The 21612-nt window shown below is 42.7% G+C and overlaps 1 protein-coding gene across 3 annotated transcripts in view; it reads left to right on the top strand.

The window, feature by feature from the left end:
* The window catches only part of XPO6 (exportin 6), a 130193-nt gene continuing 108581 nt past the window's right edge, over positions 1–21612 (top strand). For all 3 annotated transcript variants that reach the window (XM_006756854.2, XM_015559505.1, XM_015559504.1), the window contains exon 1: positions 1–52. In XM_006756854.2, coding sequence (XP_006756917.1) covers positions 50–52 — 3 coding nt within the window. In that variant the 5' untranslated portion in view covers positions 1–49. The remainder of the gene's footprint in view (positions 53–21612) is intronic.

The raw sequence follows: 21612 nt of genomic DNA, 5'->3' as shown, positions 1-21612 counted from the left end.
TGCGGAGCCCGAGAGCCAGCTCACCTGAGCCGCCCCCTCCCCGGCCAGCATGGTAAGTGGGGTCCGCGCCCCTGTCCCCCCCCCACCCCCCCTCTGGGTGCGGGGCTGAGGGCGGGAGCGGGCTCGGGACTGCTGAGCCGTCGCTTCCCCCCGGGTGCGGATCTGGGCAGTGACATGCGTGCAGGGTGTGCAGCCCCGCTCGGGGCTCCCCTCCCCCCCCCGGCCGCCTCTTGGACTGAGAGGGACCCGCAAGCTCAGCAGGCACCACCCTGCTGTCTGCCTCTCCCAGCGTGCAGCTCGTCATGACAGTGGCCATCGTGTTTCTTTTTTTTTTTTGAGGGCTTGTCTGTGCCAGGCCAGGTGCTAAGCGATGGACAGGTGTTCTTGAATGAGCAACCAGCCCTCCTCCGAAGTGGGGAGACTGAGGCACGGAGCCAGCCCCAGGGCGCTCTGCAGCGACAGGGACGCGGTGTGAACCCAGGCAGTCTGACTTCGTGGCCTCTGTGAGACGCAGCGCAGCCCTGTGTCGGGGTCGTGGGGGTGGCATGTGCAGAGGGCCGGCAGGGACCCAGGCCCCGGCTGCTGCAGCTGCTGCATGCTCTGGCCTTTTCGCTGGCGGTGCCTGGGAAACCACGCACCCTTCCCGATCCGGCTCAGAGGCCGCCTGTGCGGAAGATGTTTTCCGTAGCCATGCTCAGGACTCTGTTCAGCGTTTATCGTGTGTCTCCTGCAGAAGGCTTGGCTCCCTCCACGGTGAAATGGTCTGAACCTCTGTGTGCTCCAGCTCTCGGGCACATCGGAGGCCATGGGGAGTGGGCGATGGCCCGGCCTGTGAGCACCTCCAGTGATAGAAGTGTTTTTCAGGCCACCCCCCTGCCAAGTTAGTGATTTCGTTGAGAAAGAGATACGGTGACATCTATGATTCTGATGTTCAGGCTGGCGGGATTGCAGAAAATTCAAGGAGCCTGTGGGTGGTGTGTGCAGGCTCTGGGCATAGTCAGAAGACCTGAGGCATAGCCCTTGTCCGCATGGGGCCTACAGCCAGTCGGGTCCAACAGCACACCATTCATGCTGAGCAGCTCTGTGTAGTAGATGCCGCCCTGGAAAGAGGCAGGTCAGTTATGCGCTCTGAGCCCCCCTTTCCTCACCTGTAAAATGTAAGATTGGAATTCTCTAGTGAATAATCCAAAGGTATGAGATAGACCATTTAGTGAGTGATGAAAGTAAGTGCTGAGTAGTCCTTCATTTATTCATTCAATGAATTTTTGTGTGTTTTAAACTGTAAAATATATATAACATGAAATTTGCCATTTTAACCAGTGTAAGTGTACAGTTTTGTAGCTTTAAGTACATTCACATTGCTGTGCATCCATCTCCAGAACTTTTTTCATCTTGCAAATCTGAAACTCTACTCATTAAACACTAACTCCCCTTCCGCTTCCCCAGCCCTTGGGGACCACTAGTTTGCTTTCTGTCTCCTTTGACTACTCTAGGTCCCTCATATAAGTGAAGTCATACAGTATTTGTCTTTTGGTGACTGCCTTATTTCACTTAGCACAGTGTCCTTGAGGTTCATCCTTGTAGCATGTCAGAATTTCCTTCCTTTTTAAGACTGAATAATACTCCATTGTGTGTATATACTATATTTTGTTTATCCACTCATCTGTTGATGGACACCTGGATTATTTCCACCTTTTGGCTCCCGTGAGTAATGTTGCTCAGAACATGGGCATACAGATTTTTCAGTGAATTTTAAGTAGCCACTGTATGCCAGACTCTAGGGAATGTCAGATGAATCAAGACAGACACATTCCTCCCCAGGGAACTTTGGGGACTCCCCCCACCCCGGGCAGAATTCCATTGGTTATTGACTAAACTAGCCAAGCAACCTTGTATTCAGGTTTCATTCTAATTGGTAACTAAGAGAGCATTATGAAATGGCCATCTGTGAGCAGTTAATTAGTAAAGTAGTAGTTGTCTTTATAGTCCAGTCTATACTCATAATTCATGGTCACCATGTACATTTTTTTCTTGAAGTAAGTTTTGAGTCACATATTTAAGAACATGGGGGTGGCCACAGTGTATGTGAGGTCAACCATCTAATTCCTTTCTGCATCACACCAGGGGTTCATCTGAGGTGTCCCAGGGGTCAAGGATATAGGCAAAGCCGATCTTGTCTCCAAAATGCAAGGAAGCTGCTGCCTGGTTTGTGTGTTTCAGGAGGAGGGTCTTTTCCCTGGGATCACAGCTCTGTATTTATTCCAGGAACCTTTTCCTGCCCATTTCCTACTGACTTAACATTTTAACTTTTAAGAGTATTAGTTGTCATATGCTTGAGCCTTTGTAATATTTCTTTTTGAAACTTCAACTCTAATTAAGATGAAAATGGTATATGGCAACTAGCATTTATTTAGTATCTGCTATAAACTAGCTATTTTTCATGCATTCATTTTTCTTCAAGTCATTCAGTATCAGTTAACCACACCCACCCTGCTAGGTTACACTATTGCCGTTACTACAGAGGGGGAGAGGAACAGACCTGTCTGTAGGGCGCCCGTTTGGACCCAGGGTGATCTACTCCAAAGTTTGTGCTCTTTGCAGTACATGTGCTGCCTCATGTGGAAAGGTAATCGGGAATGTCATCCAACTGTATTTTTTTTGGTTTTGATGTTGTGATTGGGGCCGGGGAGTATGGGAATCACTTTATTTTGTTACTATTACTAGAGGCCTGGTGCACAAAATTTGTGCATGGGTGCAGTCCCTAGGCCTGGCTGGTGATCGAAGTGAGAGTGTCTGGTGTGGAAGGGCAGGTCCCAGCTGACCTCTGGGCAGTGGGCAGCACCTGGGCTTCCGGGCCCCGCATGCCCCCCTCTGCCTGAGTCACGGCACCCGAGTCCCCATGTGGAGATGTGGTGAGCACAGCCTGATGCAGTGGGCCAGGGCGCAGCATGCGTCTTGGACTGCCCAGCGGCGCTGCATGGAAGCCGGGCAGGCAGCGCCGCTCTTTTCGCAGACCAACTCCATGAAGCCATGGGGAGCCCGATTGGCCCTTGCAGTCCTGGGACTGCAGCTGGCTCACCCAAGAGGCTGCGCAGGTGTGGGTGGGCTCCTTGTGAGTGCTCGGCACCTGAGTGCAAGGGGGCGGGGTGGCTTTCTCTGCTCACAAGCCCTGGGAAGGATAGCAGGGGGAGTGAAAGTGAGCTTGGCGGACACCCCGCATTCCCACTGCACCCTAGCAAGAGGTTGCAGCCCTCCCCCGCTTCCCCATCTGGGCACCATGGGAGGTTGCCGCCATCCACCCCCAGTTCCCCATCCTAGACCGGGGCTCTGCCCCAATCAGGCAGTCAGGGCCTGCTGGCTGCTGGTTGCTGTCTGTGAGGTGATCGGCCTCCTGCCAGACTCCCTCAGTGCCTCGGAGCCGGGGCAGTAACCCCACCACCCTGCTGCCACTGCTGGTTGCTGCTGCGGGGCGAGTGGGCCCTCGCTTGTACCCGCCTTGGCCTGGTGCCGCCTGTTCACCTGCTCCACCATCACGCCAGGGTACTGCTCTCGTCTGGGCCCATCGGAGATGGCAGCGCCAAGTCGCTGATGCCCACCATTTTCTGCGCTGCCCCCTGGTGGTCAGCACACCTCATAGTGAGCTGTTGAACTCCTGGTAGAACAACTGCTCCGAGGGGACAATTTGCGTATTGGACTTTTATTATACAGGATTTAAAAAAAATATGTTTTTATTGATTTATTTTTAGAGAGAGGAAGGGAGACAGATAGAAGCATCGAGATCTGCTGCCTCCCGCACACTCCCTGCTGGGGATCAAGCCTGCAACCTGGATATGGGTCCTTACTGGGAAGCGACTTCTTGGTGCATGGGACGTTGCTCAACCAAGTGAGCCACACTGGCTGGGCTGGGAATCACTTTAATCTGTTTCTCTAGGGTGGGGGAACAGATCTCGGTGTTTCTATCTTTCCTCCTCTCAGAGGTTCTGTAATCACATAATTAGAGGTAGCCTGGGAAACAGGTTAAATATCCAGAAATGACTTGCCCTAGCCCAGTGGTTGGCAAACTCATTAGTCAACAGAGCCCAATATCAACAGTACAACGATTGAAATTTCTTTTGAGAGCCAAGTTTTTTAAACTTAAACTATATAGGTAGGTACATTGTTATTAACTTAATTAGGGTACTCCTAAGGCTTAGGAAGAGCCACACTCAAGGGGCCAAAGAGCCACATGTGGCTTGCGAGCCGCAGCTTGCCGACCACGGCCCTAGCCGGTTTTGCTCAGTGGATAGAATGTTGATTATGGATTGGAGGGTCCTGGGTTTGATTCCAGTCAAGGACACATGTCCCGGTTGCAGGCTCGATTCCCAGTAGGGGGCGTGCAGGAGAAAGCCGATCAATGATTCTCTCTCATCATTGATGTTTCTATCTCTCTCTCCCTCTCCCTGCCTCTCTGAAATCAATAAAAAAGATATTAAAAATGACAATAACTTTTGAAAAAATTACTATATGATATGGTTCAAGTGATGAAATTTGGTAAAGACAAAAAGCTCAGAGTGGTATAGAGAGTCATTCTCCACAGTAGGCCAGTGTTTTTTAGTGCCTTAGATTAGTCATTCATGAAATAATTTAAAAAAATGTACATTTTTAAATTGCTTTCAGAGAGAAGGGGAGAGGGAGAGAGATAGAAATATCAGTGATGAGAGAGAATCATTGATTGCTGCCTCCTGCAGGCCCCCCATAGGGGACAGAGCCCGCAACCCAGACATGTGCCCTGACGGGAATTGAACCATGACTTCCTCGTTCATAGGTTGACGCTCAACCTCTGAACCGCACCAGGTGGGCTCATGAAATAATTTACTTCCTGCATCAAGCTTAAAATCCTAGGTATTGTGGTTACTGTATAATATTATAGTTGATGTTTATAGGGCTTAGTATATGCCAGGCATTTTACATATATTAACTCTTATTCTTCCGAACAATGCTAGGAGGTAGAGGCTATTTTTATTTCCCATTTTATAGATGAGAACATTCAAGGCCCAGAGAGGTTGGGCAACTTCTCAAGGTCACACTGCAACCATGTGGTGGGACTGGGATTCAAGCCCAGGCAATGTGGCTCAGGAGCTTGTGCTCTTATTTTTTTTTAATAAGTATATTTTTATTGATTTCAGAGAGGAAAGGAGAGGGAGAGATAGAAACATAAATGATGAGTGAGAATCTTGGATCAGCTGCCTCCTGCATGCCCCCCACTGGGGATTAAGCCTGCAGCGTGGGCATGTGCCCTTGATTGGAATTGAACCCAGGACCCCTCAGTCCTGCAGGCCGACACTCTATCCGCTGAGCCGCACCAGCCAGGGCAGGAGCCTGCGCTCTTAACTGTTAAACATTTACCCCAGAGGTAAAAGTTTATAATCCAGAGGGACACTTGACATTGCCCCTGCCCTCTAGGAGTCAGCTTAGTGAGGACAGTGGGACATATATTGTGATAATTATGAGACCTTGATAAGGATGATTGCAGAAGAATGCATTGGTACAAAGGTAGCAGATCTGAGGGAGATTAGCTGAGGAGAGGGGTCTGGGGAGGCTTCTCAGGAGGAATATTTGAGTCTTGACGGATTAGGAAGAATGTGATAGTTGAACAAGGTAAAAAAGGGCCTTCCAAGTAGAAGTTGTTTGCAGATAGTTTTGAAGATAGATACATGTATCAGTAAAGATAATAGAAAGTGATGGGTATGAAGGGAGAGTGGAGGAAGGAAAACATTTATTGAGTGCTTTGGGCTTGTAAGGGCTCTATATGAGTACATACATGTGGCACTTAAACATGTACTTTTTTGATCATCGTAAATATGTACCCTTTCTTTGCCAGCAGCTGCCTTATTTATTTATTCCCCTTTGCAAAGAACTTAAGGAAAGATAATAGAAAGTGATGGGTATGAAGGGAGAGTGGAGGAAGGAAAACATTTATTGAGTGCTTTGGGCTTGTAAGGGCTCTATATGAGTACATACATGTGGCACTTAAACATGTACTTTTTTGATCATCGTAAATATGTACCCTTTCTTTGCCAGCAGCTGCCTTATTTATTTATTCCCCTTTGCAAAGAACTTAAGGAAAGAGTGGTCTCTGAGTGGTCATTTTCTATTCTCTGTTAAGTTCACCTATCAAGGTCTCTCCCCATACCTTTCCTAAGTGCAATGATTAGTTCTCAGTTCTCATCTTATTTATCTGTCAGTAGCATTGAACAAGTTGAACACTCCCTCTTCTTGAAGTCTTCACTTGGCCTCAGGACACTAGATGTGCCTTTGGTTTTCCTCCATCTCACTGGTTGTTTCTTCCTCATCTCATTGATCTTTGAACAGCTGGGGTACCCTAGGCCTCCGACCTAGTGAGTTCCTAGTTCAGACCTCTCTCCTCAGCAGCAGTTCTCATGTATGCAGCTGCCACTTGACATGCATGCTTGTTTGTCAGGCGCTTCTAATGTAACATGTCACAAACTCAACTCCTCATCTTCCCCTCTAAGTCTTTTCCACTCACAGCCTTCTCCACGGGCAGCTTCGCCTTTCCAGCTGCTTGTGCCAAAAAGCTGGAAGTCGTCCTTGACCTTTCACACCCCGCATCTGATCGTATCAGGAAAGCGGATTGTTTTCTGCCTTTGAAATGTAGCCAGGATTTTACCGCTTCTTATTCCCTCCACTGGATTATGGATGTCGCCTCCTAACTGTTCTAGCTTCCGACTTAGCCTCTTTTTAATTAATTAATTAATTAATTTATTTATTTTTTACTGTGGATACTATGTAATACAATAGTTAATGTTCTTATGCTTTCAGCATAGTAACTCCAGTGCTTCTTTGAAAAATTGAAAGCAGTTCATGTCCTTGCTCTGTTCCCATAGCTCTTTATTTCAGTAGAGCAAAGCCAATAGCAGCCCTCATGTTCCGGCATGATCTACTGCGCCCTCTATATTCTGGCCTGTGGTTACATGCTGAACCCATCTACTGCTCTCCCTGTGGCTCACTCTGTTCAACTACCTTGGCCTCCTTGCTGTTCTTCAAATTCGAGGTGTGTTCCTGCCTCAGGGCTTTGGCTTGGCTGTTGCCTCTGCTTGGACTGCACTGTCGCTTGCACGACAAGTTTGACCTTCCACAAACCTTCTCAGGAGACATCTTCCCAATAAGGCCTGTCCTTACCACCCTATTTAAAGTTATAATCCCACCCCAGAACTCCCAGTCCTTCATATCCTGCTTGACATCTTTCTGTAGCATTTACAATTTGTAAACATTTTATATATTTAATGTTATTTCTGAAGTCTGTTTTTTTTTTAAAATCTCCTGCTAGAATATTAACTCCATAAAGCTAAGGATCTTTGCTTTGTTTACCTATGTATCTCAAGAGTCTCTAGAACAATTCTTGGCATGGTAGACAGTTAAATTGTGGCAGGACTGCTAAGGAGGTCTTGGGTGTTCAAAGGGGGCTTTAGAGAGAGGGAGTAAGTTAGGTTCTCTATGATGAATAGAACTTGTAGTAGGAGGATATTTCAGAAGAGAAGGTGTAACTAAATGTGTAATGTGAAGGAAGACTGGTTTGGCCATGGTGGAGGCTTTTGTGAAGAAGTAGTTGGAGAGAAGGCTATAAAGGTAGTTTATGGCTAGATTATGGAGGGCTTGCAGGACTGTTTTAGGGAGTTGGACTTCGCTTTTTGGCTCGTTTTTCCTTAAAGGAAAATTCTCTGCCATGTATAGGTTAGATTGGTTTGGGAAACTGGTTATGACACCATGCCTGAATGGATGTGCCAAAGGGCTGTCTTTGGATGTGGAATTAGGAGTGGAGGGGAAGAGTAGGAGAGTTGTCACTTAAAACTCTAATTCCAGACGCAGGAGATGAAGAAAGGGGGAAGCTCAAGCTGATTTCGGAAGCCTCTAACCTGGCAATTGGGATTAGTGGGAAATTTTAATTAATTGGTGATTTGGATTTGGTGGGGATAGAAGAGATGGCAGATAAAGAAACTGACAGGAAGATGGCAGGAGATGGGACATGTGCTGATAAAATAAGGGATTTGGCGCTGTCTGTAGGTAGGTGGGCAGTTGCTGCTGTTGAGATGAAGCTAACCAGTATTGGTCATGACAAGGATCTTTATGATTTTAGGTAGTTGGATTGTGGACATACCTTGTCTAAGTCAAGGAAGATGTGACAGCACAGCCTGGGGTGGAAGGGAGGGAATTCCTGAACATGTAGCCTCTGCTTTTTCAAATATGTTCCCTTTCCCTGCCGGGATTTATTCTACAGCCACTGCAGACTGCTTTTCTATTTTCACTGTGTTTGAAGATCACCTGTAACCTCGTTGTGCTGATTCCAACATGAATTAGCCTCTTTTCAGTCCTTATGTCCTCTGACTTTTCTACTTGGCCCTTTTAAAAAGATACATATATTTTTAAATTTATTTCAGAGAGGAAGGGAGAGGAAGAGAGAGATGAAAACATCAGTGATGAGAGAGAATCATTGATTGGCTGCCTCCTGCACACCTCACACTGGGGATTGAGCCTGCAACCTGGGCATGTGCCCTGACCGGAAACCAAACCATGACCTCCTGGTTCATAGGTCAGTGCTCAACCACTGAGCCACGCCGGCTGGGCTCTTGGCCTTTAACAACCACTGGTCTCCTTTCCTTTTCCTGAAACACTTCTTTTCCTTGACTCCCTTGGCCTCCGTGATATTACTCTCATGGTTCAGTATCCCTTGATTTTCTTTCTCATGGCTTCGGCTATGACCTGTGTACTAATGAGAACTCAGCCTTTCTCTCTCGCCTTGGAGATCCACCTGAGTGTCGTGTAGACATCTAATCAAACCTGTCTAACCAAATCCATCTCTTCCCTCAGGTTAGAGCCTGCTCCTCCATATCCTAGTTCTGTTAATGACCTTACTCACAAAACACTCAAAACACTGAGTCATCTTGAACTTCCCCTTCACCTTTAGTCCTTCCCTTGTAGACCTGTTGATGCAACTGCTAACTTATCTGTGCTCTGACCCTTTCCTTTCTCTCCGTTCCATCCGCTTTGGTCAGGCCGTCGTCGTCTCTTGCTTTCACTGTGTTGTTCTGATAGCTTCCAGGTCTTTCTCCACTAGTCCATCTCCTGTATTCCTGCTCGAGCTACCTCATGGAACTCAGGTGTGATCATGTTGTCAGAGACCACGTTTTTATCGTAGCACATTAGTGGAAAGCACACAGGCCCTGGATTTTCACAATTTCACTTTTAGTCTTCTCAGTAAGGGTAGAAATGATTTATTAAATGCTTAAAGTGATTTATTTGGAATATCTTTTAGACTTCCCAAATTATACCTTGTTCTCTAGCCACAACAAACCACTTTTCATTCCCAGAACACTGAGTATACTTTCATACTTCTCTGGCTTTGCTCTGTTCTGTTCCCTCTGCTTGAATGTCCTTTTCTTCATTTTTGCAGTTGATACCTCACCAAGCATTTCCAGATAACCATAAACATAACCTCTTTGAGGCTTTCCAGCCACTAGTTTCATCTTTGATTATAGTTAGGTCTGTTTTTTTGCTTTCATTATTTTGATTTATTTGTTTTTATTGTATAAGAATTACAAGACTATATTTTTGTAGTAAATGTCAAAGAGTTCAGAAGTTTGAAGAGCAAAATGTGAAATTCTCCCATTGTTCCCCTCACTCCTTTCCCTTCACTCCCACTCCAAGCCTGGGAGTGGAATTGGTTCTGTCTCTTTAAGAGTCCATATCAGGTCCTGGCCAGTGTGCTAAGTGGTTAGAGCATTGGCCCACACAGGGAAGGATCGTGGGCTCGATTTCTGTCAAGGACACGAACCTGGGTTGCAGGGATCCCTAGCCCCAAGCGGGGAGTGTGCAGGAGGCAACCAATTGATGTGTCTCTCTCACATAGATGTTTTTCTCTCTCTTTCTCTCCCCTCCTTCCTTCTCCCTCCTTCCACTCTTTTTAAAAATCAATAGGAAAATTTCCTCAGGTGAGGATTAAAAAAAAAAAGTTCACTTCAGCTCAGTTGGTTGGAGCATCATCCTGATACACCAAGTTTCTCCCGTCAGGGTCCATACAAAAAGCAACCCGTAAATGCATAAATAGCCGGGCGGATGTGGCTTAGTGGTTGAGCATCAACCTATGAACTAGAAGGTCATGGTTTGATTCCGGGTCAAGGCATATGCCTAGTAGGAGATGTGCAGGAGGCAGCTAATCAATACTTCTCTCTTATCATTGATGTTTCTATCTCTTCCTCTCCCTACTTCTCTGATCAATAAAAAGATTTAAAAATAAAAAAGTAGAACAACAAATCGATGTTCCATTTCCCTCCCTTTTTCCCTGCCTTGCTCCCTCCTATCCTCTCTCTAAAATCAATAATTAAAAAAAAAAAGACTAAATAAAGGATTCCATAGCAGGATGTCTCATTCCCCTTTGCATTTCCAGTAAGCATTCAACAGATATTTAGGTAATTGAGTCAGTAGCAACATTACAGTTATGAAGTAGCAACGAAAATAATCTTATGGTTGGGTCACAGCATGAGGAACTGTATTTAAAGGGCCAGAAGGCTGAGAACCACTGGAAACACCCTGTTTTTCCAAAATCCATAGCAGCCAGCAAGCTCTCAGGTATTTTTCCCCTGGGCTGGTGGAGGTGGGGGCAGGTGAGCAAGGGGAGTTGTTAGAGCAAATGCTGTGTATGTCCATGGTATACTTGCTGGGTGGCTTCAAAAACTAATTGTTCCTGGGAGACATGCTGGGGAACAATTAGGAATGGGGGTTGGGGAGGTGAGGGAGTTGTGGGTACTGAGAAAACCCACAAAGCAGAGAGAAGCGAGGGAGGTGAAGGCTATTGGAAAGGGAAGGAACCTGGGGTTTAGAGGGAGGAAAAAGGTCTGTGTGTTTCATAATTTCACTCTGTGCTGGCCATTGTTTGGGGGCCCTCGTGTACTCCAAACAGTACCTTATTTAATCCTCACTTGAGGATATGTTTTTATTGATTTGAGAGAGAGAAAGAGAAAGAGAGAAACAAACATCGATGTGAGAGAGAAACATTGACTGGGTATGCGCCCCACTGGAATGAAACCTGCAACCTAGGGATATGCCCTGACTGGGAATCGAACCCACAACCTTTAGGTGTATGGGACAATGCTCCAACCAACTGAGCCAAACAGCCAGGGCACGTGCCTCCTTTAATACCTATGATTATCCTCCTGCAAGATAGGTGTTATCTGTTTCCATTTTACAGTTGAGAAAGATGAGGACACTGAAACTCAGGGAGGGTGATGTTAATTAATAGCTTATCCAGAATTATATAACAAGTTGATAGAGATGGGATTCAGACACAGAGTTTTCCATGTTTTCTTCTATTAATTACCAGGTTTTTTCTTAAGCGTGTGTACATTTACAGAGGCATATTCACTTGAAATGTAGCTTACTTGAAATGCTGTCAGGAAAAACACTACATACATGTAGTCATCTAACCTTAAAACTTGCAAAATTTGCTTCGTAATTGAATGGTATGCTATTGTATCTTTTTTTAAACATAGTTCTTTACAGCCTTGAATTGGGCAATGGATTATTAAATTTATTGATTTTTTTTTTTTTTTGAGAGAGAGAGAGAGAAAGAGAGACAGAGACTGACTGACTTCGATTTGTTGCTCCATTACTTATGCGTTCATTGGTTGATTCTTTATGTACACTGACTGGGGATCAAACCCATAAAACCTGGTCCATCAGGATGATGCTCCAACCATCTGAGCCACCCAGCTAGGGGTGTGTATTGGATTTGACAGACATAAAGTTGGATGTGTGGCAATGCCAAGTTGATACAGAAGTTTCTAAATGCTATCAATTTCTGTACTTCCTTTGCCATGGACCAGGAATAGTGTGCGGACCATTTCTTGAGCAGCATTAGTTGATACTATCTTTAAACCATTTTTAAAAAATTTTATTAAAAAAATTTTTTATTACTATTTTTTAATTTTCACCCGAGGATATTTTTTCATTGGTTTTTAGAGAGTGGAAGAGAGAGGGAAAGACAGAGAAATATTGATGTGAGAGGAACACATTGATTGGTTGCCTCCTGCACAAGCCCTGTCCAAGTCTCTGGCGGGGGAGGAGCCTGCAACCAAGGAACATGCCCTTGACTGGAATTGAACCTGGAACTCTTTGGTCCGCAGGCTGACACTATCCACTGAGCCAAACTGGCTAGGCCTAGTTGACACCATCATAGTTCTGATTTCTTCTGAGGTGGTGGCTCCTCCTTTCTCCTCCCCTGAATTATGGGCAATCCTGGGCTGCTGCTTCATCTCTACTAAGAATTCATTCCTCCAATAAACTGTTGAAGCAACTACCTTATGTAAGTCACAGTACTAGAGATACAAGGCTAATTATGACATAGTACTTGCCTTAAAGGAAGTTATAGTCTAGAGGAGGAGCTCAAGGGAGATACAGAAATAACTGCATGAGATGGTTTCATCTTTTTTCCTCATTCCTGGCCTTTTATCAGGTACTAGTCCACTATCCCTAACTGCTTGTTAGGTATTTTCTCTGAGAGACCCCATTCTCATCTCACTTTCAGATTCTAAAACCGAAAACCAGATGTTTGATTTCTTAATGCGTTTCAGTTCAGCCCATTAGACTTAGCATATGCAGTAGTTCATTTACATTAGAGCAGCCTGCCATTTTTTTATATGAGGTTGTAATGAACAGGATCTCTGGTCTCAGACTCCCTGAAATGGCATAAAGGTATTTTATGAGTTAAATGCAGCTGGGGGGCGGGGGGGGGGCGGGGAATCATTGGTTTCTAAATTGACTAATAATCAGAACTGGGAAGATTTTTTTTTTTAGCGTAACAGCTGGGTAATTTTAATAAAAATGACTTGTGTTCATTAAAAAAGCAAGCTATATCATTAGGTATAAAGAACATGCCAAAAAAATCACCCCCAAACCTTCTACCTCAAATTATGACATATCTTTGTATCTATCCATCCGTCCCATCCATCCATTCATCCATGGATAAGGGGAGTGGATACCTAATCTAAGTACTTTTATTAAAAAAGTGTGCTGATTTTTTTGGGGTCATGTTAGTTTAAAAGAAGTCAATTTACTGAAATATATAGACACAGGAAGTTGCAAAACAGGTACACAGAGTCCCATGTACCTTTCACCCAGATTCCCCTAATCATGACATCATATACAGCTTTGTGCAATATCAAAACCAGGAAGTTGACATTGGAATATATCAATTATTAACTACACTAGACCTTACTCAGTTTTCATCATTTTTAAAAAATGTTTTTTAATTTTTATTGATTTTAGAAAAGAAGGAGAGGGAGAGGGAGATAGAAACATCGATGAGAGAGAGAGAGAGACATTAATCCGCTGCCTCCTGTATAGCTCCCACCAGGATCGGGCCTGCAACCTGGGCATGTGCCTTGACCAAGAATCAAACTGGTGATCTTTTGGTGCATGGATTGATGCTCAACCACTGAACCACACCAGCCAGACAGTTTTTTAACCTATATTTATGTGTGTGTATAGTTCTATGCAATTTATTCCATGTGTCGATTCAGATAACTGCCACCACAATCACTGAAACATAGTATACTTATTTAAAACTAGAGGCCCGGTGCACAAATTTGTGCATGGGTGGGGTCCAGCCAGCACACCCCGATGGGAGAGGGCATGGGAGGTTGGCCGGCTGGCCCCACCCCCAATCAGGGTAGGGGAGGCCGATCAGGGGCAGGGCTGCCTGGGGTGAGGGGCTGCGGGCAATTGGCCAGCCATCTCCGCCCCCTGGTCGAACTCCCAGTCGAGGGGACAATTTTCATATTAGCCTTTTTTTAAATTTTGATATGTTGGATTTTATTACTTTTAAAATTGTACAAAGAGCACATGTGCATGAGTTAAAAAAGACAAAGAAAATGTAGGGTGTTAAAAAAAGAAATCTGAGACATGAAACAAAACAATTCCACTCTGTGAATTCAAATAAAAAGGCATTTGCTTACCAAAGAAGTGTTATGCTAATATATTAAGAAGTGCTTTGATTAGGATACAATATAAAACCATTCTGCAACTACTCATTAACAGGTCAGACTCAATCTCACAAATACAGGATGGATCATGCATATTAGCCTTTTTTATATAGGATGCCATATTCTTAATTTTTTTATAATCTTTTCCCTTAACCTATAGGGATTTATCAAGAGCTAATAATTATTAAAGCAAAGATTTGAAATTTGACAATTCCTCTTTCAGTTTCACTTATTTTTCTTCTATTACATTCGAATGAGATGGATAGACCTTAAGGGCCATTGTACTTAGTAAAAAAAAGTCGATCTAAGGTTACATATGGCATATACCATTCTCAAAGTGACTGCTGGGAGGGAGGGAGACTACAAACACGAAAAGAATTAGGCTAGAGGGAGTTCTTTTGTGGTGATGGGACAGTTTTGTCCCTGGCATGTTCCCTGCCTGGGGCTCAAACCCACAACCTTGGTATGTGCCCTAACTGGAAATCAAACCTGTGACCTTTCAGTTATGGAACAATGCTCCAACCAACTGAGCCACCGGCCAGGGCTACACTGGTTCTTTTTTTAAAAATGTTTTTATTGATTTCAGAGAGACAGTGAGAGAGATAGAAACATCAATGATGAGAGCCATTGATCGGCTGTCTCCTGCATGCCCCACACTGGGGATCGAGCCCACAACCCAGGCATGTGCCCTGACTGGGAATAGAACCATGACCTCCTGGATCATGGGTCGATGCTCAGCCATTGAGCACACCAGCCAGGCTGGAGTATCTTTTAATATTTTATTGTCATATGTATTTTTTCCTACATTAGCTGACCATTCCTGATCTCCCTGATCTTTGTACATTTTTCTGTTGGGTCAGCCAACATTAAAAAAAAAAAGTAATTTGGCTGAGTAATGTTACAATGCTGAAAGAGTGAGGTTTGGAATAGCTTGCACATTTGTTTAAATCTTATGCTGCTGATTTTAGTCAGAATACGAATATTAATATTTTGTGTGTACTAATATTGTGGACTTGAATAAAATGATTGTCTTGGTGATAGAACTAAATAATCTGTTAGCTTTCTTTTCTTTCTTTTTTTGTTAATCCTCACCTGAGGATTTTTCCATTGATTTTTAGAGAGAGTGGAAGGGAAGAGGAGAGATGAGAGAAGCGTTGATGTGAGCATTGATTGGTTGCATCCTGCACGTGCCCTGAGGTACTGCAACTGAAGTATGTGCCATTGACCAGAATCAAACCTGTGACCATTCAGTCCGAAGGCCGATGCTCTATCCACTGAGCCAAACCAGCTAGGGCTCTGGTAGTTTTCTAAATCATCATACATTTATTTACCTGTTGTTTGCTCTTCCTTGTAGTTAAAATGTATTTTTTCTCCCCATTTGGCTTTATGTCATAACATAGTGTAAGAATAGGTTTAACTGTAGGAAAGCAATTACATTGCCAGAAAGTTGCAGAGCTCACCTTGGTGAACTGAGTTTTCTGGTAATCATTGTTATTAGTTCTGTTACTTGGGTTTATGAACCAGAGTATGAATTTAAAATGTTAAGGATATATGAAGTAGCTTCATAGGAGAGTTAGGCAGTCATGTGTAGGGTTTCTCTAATTTTCCAGTGAAATTCCCTTAGTGACAAAGAGAGCCTACACCCGGTTAAAGGAAGGCACCTATAAGTCAGAGCAGCTCTCTGTAAACCTGAAATTTCTTGAAAATACTGGGTTGTGCCTTAAACACTTGTTAAAAATCTATATATAATCTTTTTTTCCTCCTTCCCTTCCCTCTTCCATTCCTTCCATCTCCAGTCGTCACAAACCAGTTAAAGATCCAGGCACATATGTCACTTGAGAGGAACACCATGTGGCCTCATTTTACTGTGGAGGTGGCTGGTCCGTGTCCCCATAGCTCTGTGGACAAGCATATTTTACTGAGAAGTACTGAAAATCACATCCTGGTTTATCTGTAAAGAAGACTTCTAAGAATGAGAAGAAACTTGAAGGCTTTTGAAAATATCTCAAACAATTGTAAAAAAAAAAACTCTTGAGAAAAAGAATCCCCCTTTACACCACAATAGTGAACAGATGGAAAATGAAAGATTGGCATATTCTGTAGATCCTTGATATTGAATACTTGTGTTTTTGATTTTTTGTCAGTTATCTTCAAAGCCTTTAATATTCATTTGCTATTTTAAAAAGGTATGCCTTGCAGTCCCTTCAGGTGTCTGGAGCAAGTCACTTGGCTGGTTAGTGAGTGGGCCCAGCTGACCTCCTAGCGTCATACAGCCTGGAGGTTCTTTAGTTTTCAAGGCTACAGCTTGGGAGTTATAAAAATCTTCATTACTCTATGGAAGATAATTCCCCAAAGAAATTCAACTTAAGAACTGGTGATGAACCTGGCCAGTGTTGCTCAGTGGTTGAGTGTTAACCTATGAACCAAGAGGTTACTGGTTCAATTTACTGTCAGGGCACATGCCGGGTTGCAGACTCAATCCCTTTTTGTAGGAGGCAGCCGATAATGATTCTTTCTTATCATTGATGTTTCTGTTTCTCCCTCTCCCTCTCAGAAATAAATAAAAATATATTTTAAAAAAGAAGTATGAGGAAGTTAAAGCTTTTAGTTAGCAAATAGAAGTTATGGATACATTAGAGAGTAGAATGTTAAAATTTGGCGTCTTAGATCCACCTATTCTAGGTGTAGGAAAAGCAATTCCTAATGTTGGATGAGTGCTGGGCCATTGCAAACATTGCTCATTATTTAGAGCCAGTTGGAGATAGACTAACTCCTGGTGAGTCTATGCATCAGGGTGTGTGTAATTTGTGATTCTTTATTGGAAGGAAAGTCAGGCCTGGAAGGAAGCATTGTTGGTGAAGTTTGGGGGCTTGCAGCAGAGTTGCAAAATAATTGGGAATTCATCTGGTCAATAGCTCTTGAATGCAAGCATGAAGCTATAGAAGTTTATAACTTCTGGAAGTTTATAACCCTTCATGGGGAGATATACATGTCTGCAAATGATTATAGTGCTGGGAGTGAAGTACAGAAATAAAACCTTGTAGAGGTACAACTGTACTTAAAAAAAAAAAAAAGCCCAGCCAAATTGGGAATGGGAGGACTGTATCAGGGAAGGCTTTCCGAAGAAGGTGACAACTGAGTTGGGTTTCAAGACAGAAATGGGAAGTCACTAAAAAAGAGGTTGGGGCCTGAGGTGAGGAAACAGAAGGGCCATTCGGGGCAGATGGAGCCATAGGCATACATGGCAAAGTGAAAAAGCTCAGTGTGTTTAGGTTAGTTCATGAAGGTGAAAGCTTTGAAATGTTGACGAACAAGGCTTCTACTAGACAGCAGAGGTGATTTCTGTGAAGGCAACCACTCCAGGAAAGGCGTTTATTTAACTCATGGAGAAAGGAGCCCTGTGCTTTGTTATGGCCCAGAAAATTATTTCTCTACACTCTGCACGGATTTATTTAATTTAAATGTCTTATTTTGACATCATTTTATAATTGCAGAAGTACCACAAAAATAGTACAGGGAGTTCCCATTGGGATTTATTTAAAAAGAAACAAACAACACCCGCCAAAACAGTGACAACAACAATAACAAAATCACTGCAGTAGTCAAGCCTTCCAAGGTTGTGGCCAGTAATTTAGTTCAGTTTCCACACCTTCTTTGTTCTAGTACTATTTGACAATTAAAGTAGGTACTGATGCCATCAGAAAGCCTTCTCTGCCATCTCTTGATTTTGCTTAGTTATTATTTTATTTTCGTAATGTAAAACATATTTTCTGCCCTGGCTGGTGTGACTCAGTTGATTGGGTGTCATTCCATGCACTGAAAGGTTGCCAGTTCGATTCTCTGTCAGGGTACATGTTCAGGTTGCAGGCTCGATCCCCGGTAGGGGGCGTGCAAGAGGTGGCTTATGTATTACTCTCACATGGATGTTTCTCTCTCTTTCTCCTTCTTCCTTCCTCTCTCCCTAAAAGTCAATCAAAAAATCTTAAAAAAAAAGTATTTTGGTTTCTGGAGTAATTGTTAAGTATAAAAAGACAAGAATGAACCACCATCTGATTGAACCTTTAATAACATTTTGCTTTATTTCCTGCTAGTCTTTAAAAATAAAATTTTTTTTAATATAATGTTTTTATTGATTTCAGAGAGGAAAGGAGAAGGGTAGAGAGAGAGAAACATCAATGGTGAGAGAGAATCATTGATTGGCTGCCTCCTGCACACCTCCTACCAGGGATTGAGCCTGAAACCTGGGAATATGCTCTGACTGGGAATTGAACCATGACTTCGAGGTTCATGGGTTGACACTCAACCACTGAGCCACACCAGCTGGGCCCTTCTAGTCTTTATTTACTTTTTAAGGATGGTTGAGATCACACTGTAAATGCAGTTTTTTCTTCTTCCTTTCCCACTTAACATTATAGTATAAATGGTTTTTCCAAATAATTAAACACTTCATAAATATTTACAATGGCTGTATAATATAGCATTACATGGATTCTTGGGCATAGATTATTCTATTTTTTTTTTTTGCCATTGTAAATAATATATGATTGATGTTTTTGCAAAAAGCTTTTTCTGTAGTTCAGAAAATTGTCTTAGGCTAGATTCCCAGAAGGACCCAAGGGTATGAAGATTTTTAAAAAATAAACCTTTTATATTAAAATAGTTTTAGATTTAGTATGAACACTTTTAAGGTACATCATCAGAATTTTCCAGAAAGGTTATGCTAGTTTATTCTTCCCACCAACTGGAGATAAATACACTCATCAGCATCGGGTGGTCTTAAGAAAAACATTGCAACTTAATAGGTTAAAAATGGCTTTTCATTGTTCTCATCTTTTAAAATATTTTTTTTGTAGGAAAAGTTACCAAGGTAGATTTTATTTTCATCTGTTAATAGTAGACAGACACTGTATGCTTTATTACTATTTAAGCATTCTTTATACTTACTTTAATGTATTAGAAGGGGTGCCGCAACATATTTTTTCATAGTCTTAAGTTGGTTATTTAAAAATAACCATATATGCTATATGTAGTATGTAGTACAATACGTAGCATAAAATTTACCATTTTGAAATGTACAGTTCAGTGACATTACAGTACATTCACCATGTTGTATAATAATTGCCACTCTAGTTCTAGAGCTTCTCCATCACTCCAAAGGAAACTGTATCTATTAACTCCATTCCTCCTTCCCCTAGTCCTGACAGCCACGAATCTGCTGCTTCTGTCTCTGTGGATATGCTTATTCTGGAATCATATGAATGGAATCACAGATGGCCTCTCAAGATCTTTTAAAGCAGGAAGAAAAGATGAATTAAAGTTTGAATTGAATCTCTGTATTATAGTTTGAAAATTAACAATCCAGCTATGGCAACACTCTTGACTTGAACACATTTACTTGGTTAAGATGCCCATTCCTAGTTTATGATTGTTGGTGCACAGAGGGCTACGGGCCTTGGAGTAGGAAGGAACCTAAAATAGGGACCAAGACAGGAAGTGTCTGGTGGTGCTTGGAGAGAGAAAGCCAGTGCAGTGACAGCACATTCCAAGGCTGGGGCTATACAGGGAATTTCTGGAAGTTAACCTCTATAGCAGTGTGATTCGGAGAACTTTCAGGTAAAATGCTTCTCTGTGTAATAAAAAAATAGCAACTCTGCCCACCCAACCAGCATGGCTCAGTGGTTGAGCATTGACCTATGAACCAGGAGGTCATGGTTAGATTCTTGGTCAGGGCACATTCCTGAGTTGGGCTCAATCCCCAGTGTGGGATGGGTAGGAGGCAGCTGATCATTGATTCTCTCTTTATCATTGATGTTTCTATCTCTCCTCCCTTCTGTGAAATCAATAAAAATATATTTTAAAAAATAGCAGCACCAACAAATAGCCTGAAAACTAATAAATTAGTTTGTGAAAGTGTCCAATACATGAGGCCTCAGGAAAAGTCTGAAATTTTGCTTAAGAGTAAGAATGGTATTGGGACAATAAGAAAGGGCCCAGGGGCGTTTGTTTCTCAGTGTTTGACATCTTCAATGGAATTCTGAGTGGTGGGAAATTGTGCTTCTAAGTACAGTACGTGGTTTTCATTTTTCAGGTAGAGTTTTTTTCCAAAACGGAAGGGAGGTCTTCCCATTATTTAGATTAGGCACCCACTGAGATGGAATGCTTGATATAGATAGAGGATTTTATTTATTAAACCAAATGTAGCCTCCACGGTAAATTCACAGGTGGGCAGGTCAGTGTCGTACTTTGATTAGTCTGAATCATTTTCCCAGAGCGCGATCCTCTTGGGGGTGAGTTGGGTGCACATGAACCAGAAAGCCAAGGTCAGAGCTTCCTTGGGGATTCCTTAGTCCACACGTAGGCAGTGGCCTAACTGACTTTATTTCAGCAGTTTTTATGATTCAGCAGTTAAAGACAGAAGATTTTTGTAGCAAATATTCAGTAAGGAGTGTACTTCAGTGTTCAGTGATTTCAGTCTATTCCTAGGTATGTGAAGAATAATATGATCTCATGTTTGAGAGCAGGGTTTTGGGGCCAGTGTTTGAATCCTGCCTGTGCCACTTATGTAGGTATGTGACCAGTGACAAATTACTTAATCATTCTGGACCTTGGTTTCCTCATCTGTGCAGTGCGATTGTTATGAGGGTTAAAGGACTTAATCATGTCAAATACTTATGACAGTGTCTGGTGTTATAAGTGCTAGGTAAATATTAGCTTAAGTTATCACTATTGAATAACTCATAGAAATGTATACTTGAAACCTATGTGATCCTATTAACCAATATCACTCCAATAAATTTAATAAAAATAAAAACCAGATTAAAAAAAGGGAGAAATAGTTGAAATAATTTCTGCAGCAAACATTTATTTTTTTAATTTTAATTTTTTTATTTACTGATTTTAGAGAGGAAGGGAGAAAGAAAGAAAGGGATAGAAGCATCAATGATGAGTGAGACTCATTGATGGGCTTTCTCCTGCATGTCCCCGTCAGGATTGAGCCCACAACCCAGGCATGTGCCCGGATGGGGAATCGAATCATGACCTCCTGGTTCATAGGTCAATGCTCAAATGCTGAACCACACTGGCCTGCAGTACAGTAAACATTTATGAAGTTCCTACTGTGCGCTAGACCCTGGGACTGTAGAGATGAATAGGAAGTAGTCTCTGCCTGTGCACTCCTAGGCTACTATGTAAACTGGCACATTAGCTGGTAATTCCTTTTTATCTTTTTTAAAACAAATAGTGTACAAAATTTAAATGATATAAGAAAGTGTACAGAGTATTAGCCTCTTTTTTTCCTCTGTCCCCAGAAACCTATTCTCTTCCCTAGGGGCAGCTAGCATTACCAGTTTAGTAAAACAGTGTGTGTTTACATAGTATGTATATTACTTACTGTTTCTCCATCAATAGGCAGCATATTATACACACTGCTACACTGTTTTTGTGCCTTTTTAAAACATTTCATTTATATTGGATATAGTTTCATGTATAGAGCTTCCCTACTGTTTTTTATTTATTTTATTTTTAATCCTCACCTGAGGATATGTTCATTGATTTGAGAGCGAGAAAGGGGGGGGGGTAG

This window comes from Myotis davidii, unplaced genomic scaffold (genome assembly GCF_000327345.1).
Source record: "Myotis davidii unplaced genomic scaffold, ASM32734v1 scaffold934, whole genome shotgun sequence".
NCBI lineage: Eukaryota > Metazoa > Chordata > Mammalia > Chiroptera > Vespertilionidae > Myotis > Myotis davidii.
The sequence above is the reverse complement of the archived record's forward strand: the minus strand, read 5'-3'. Positions and strand labels throughout refer to the sequence as shown.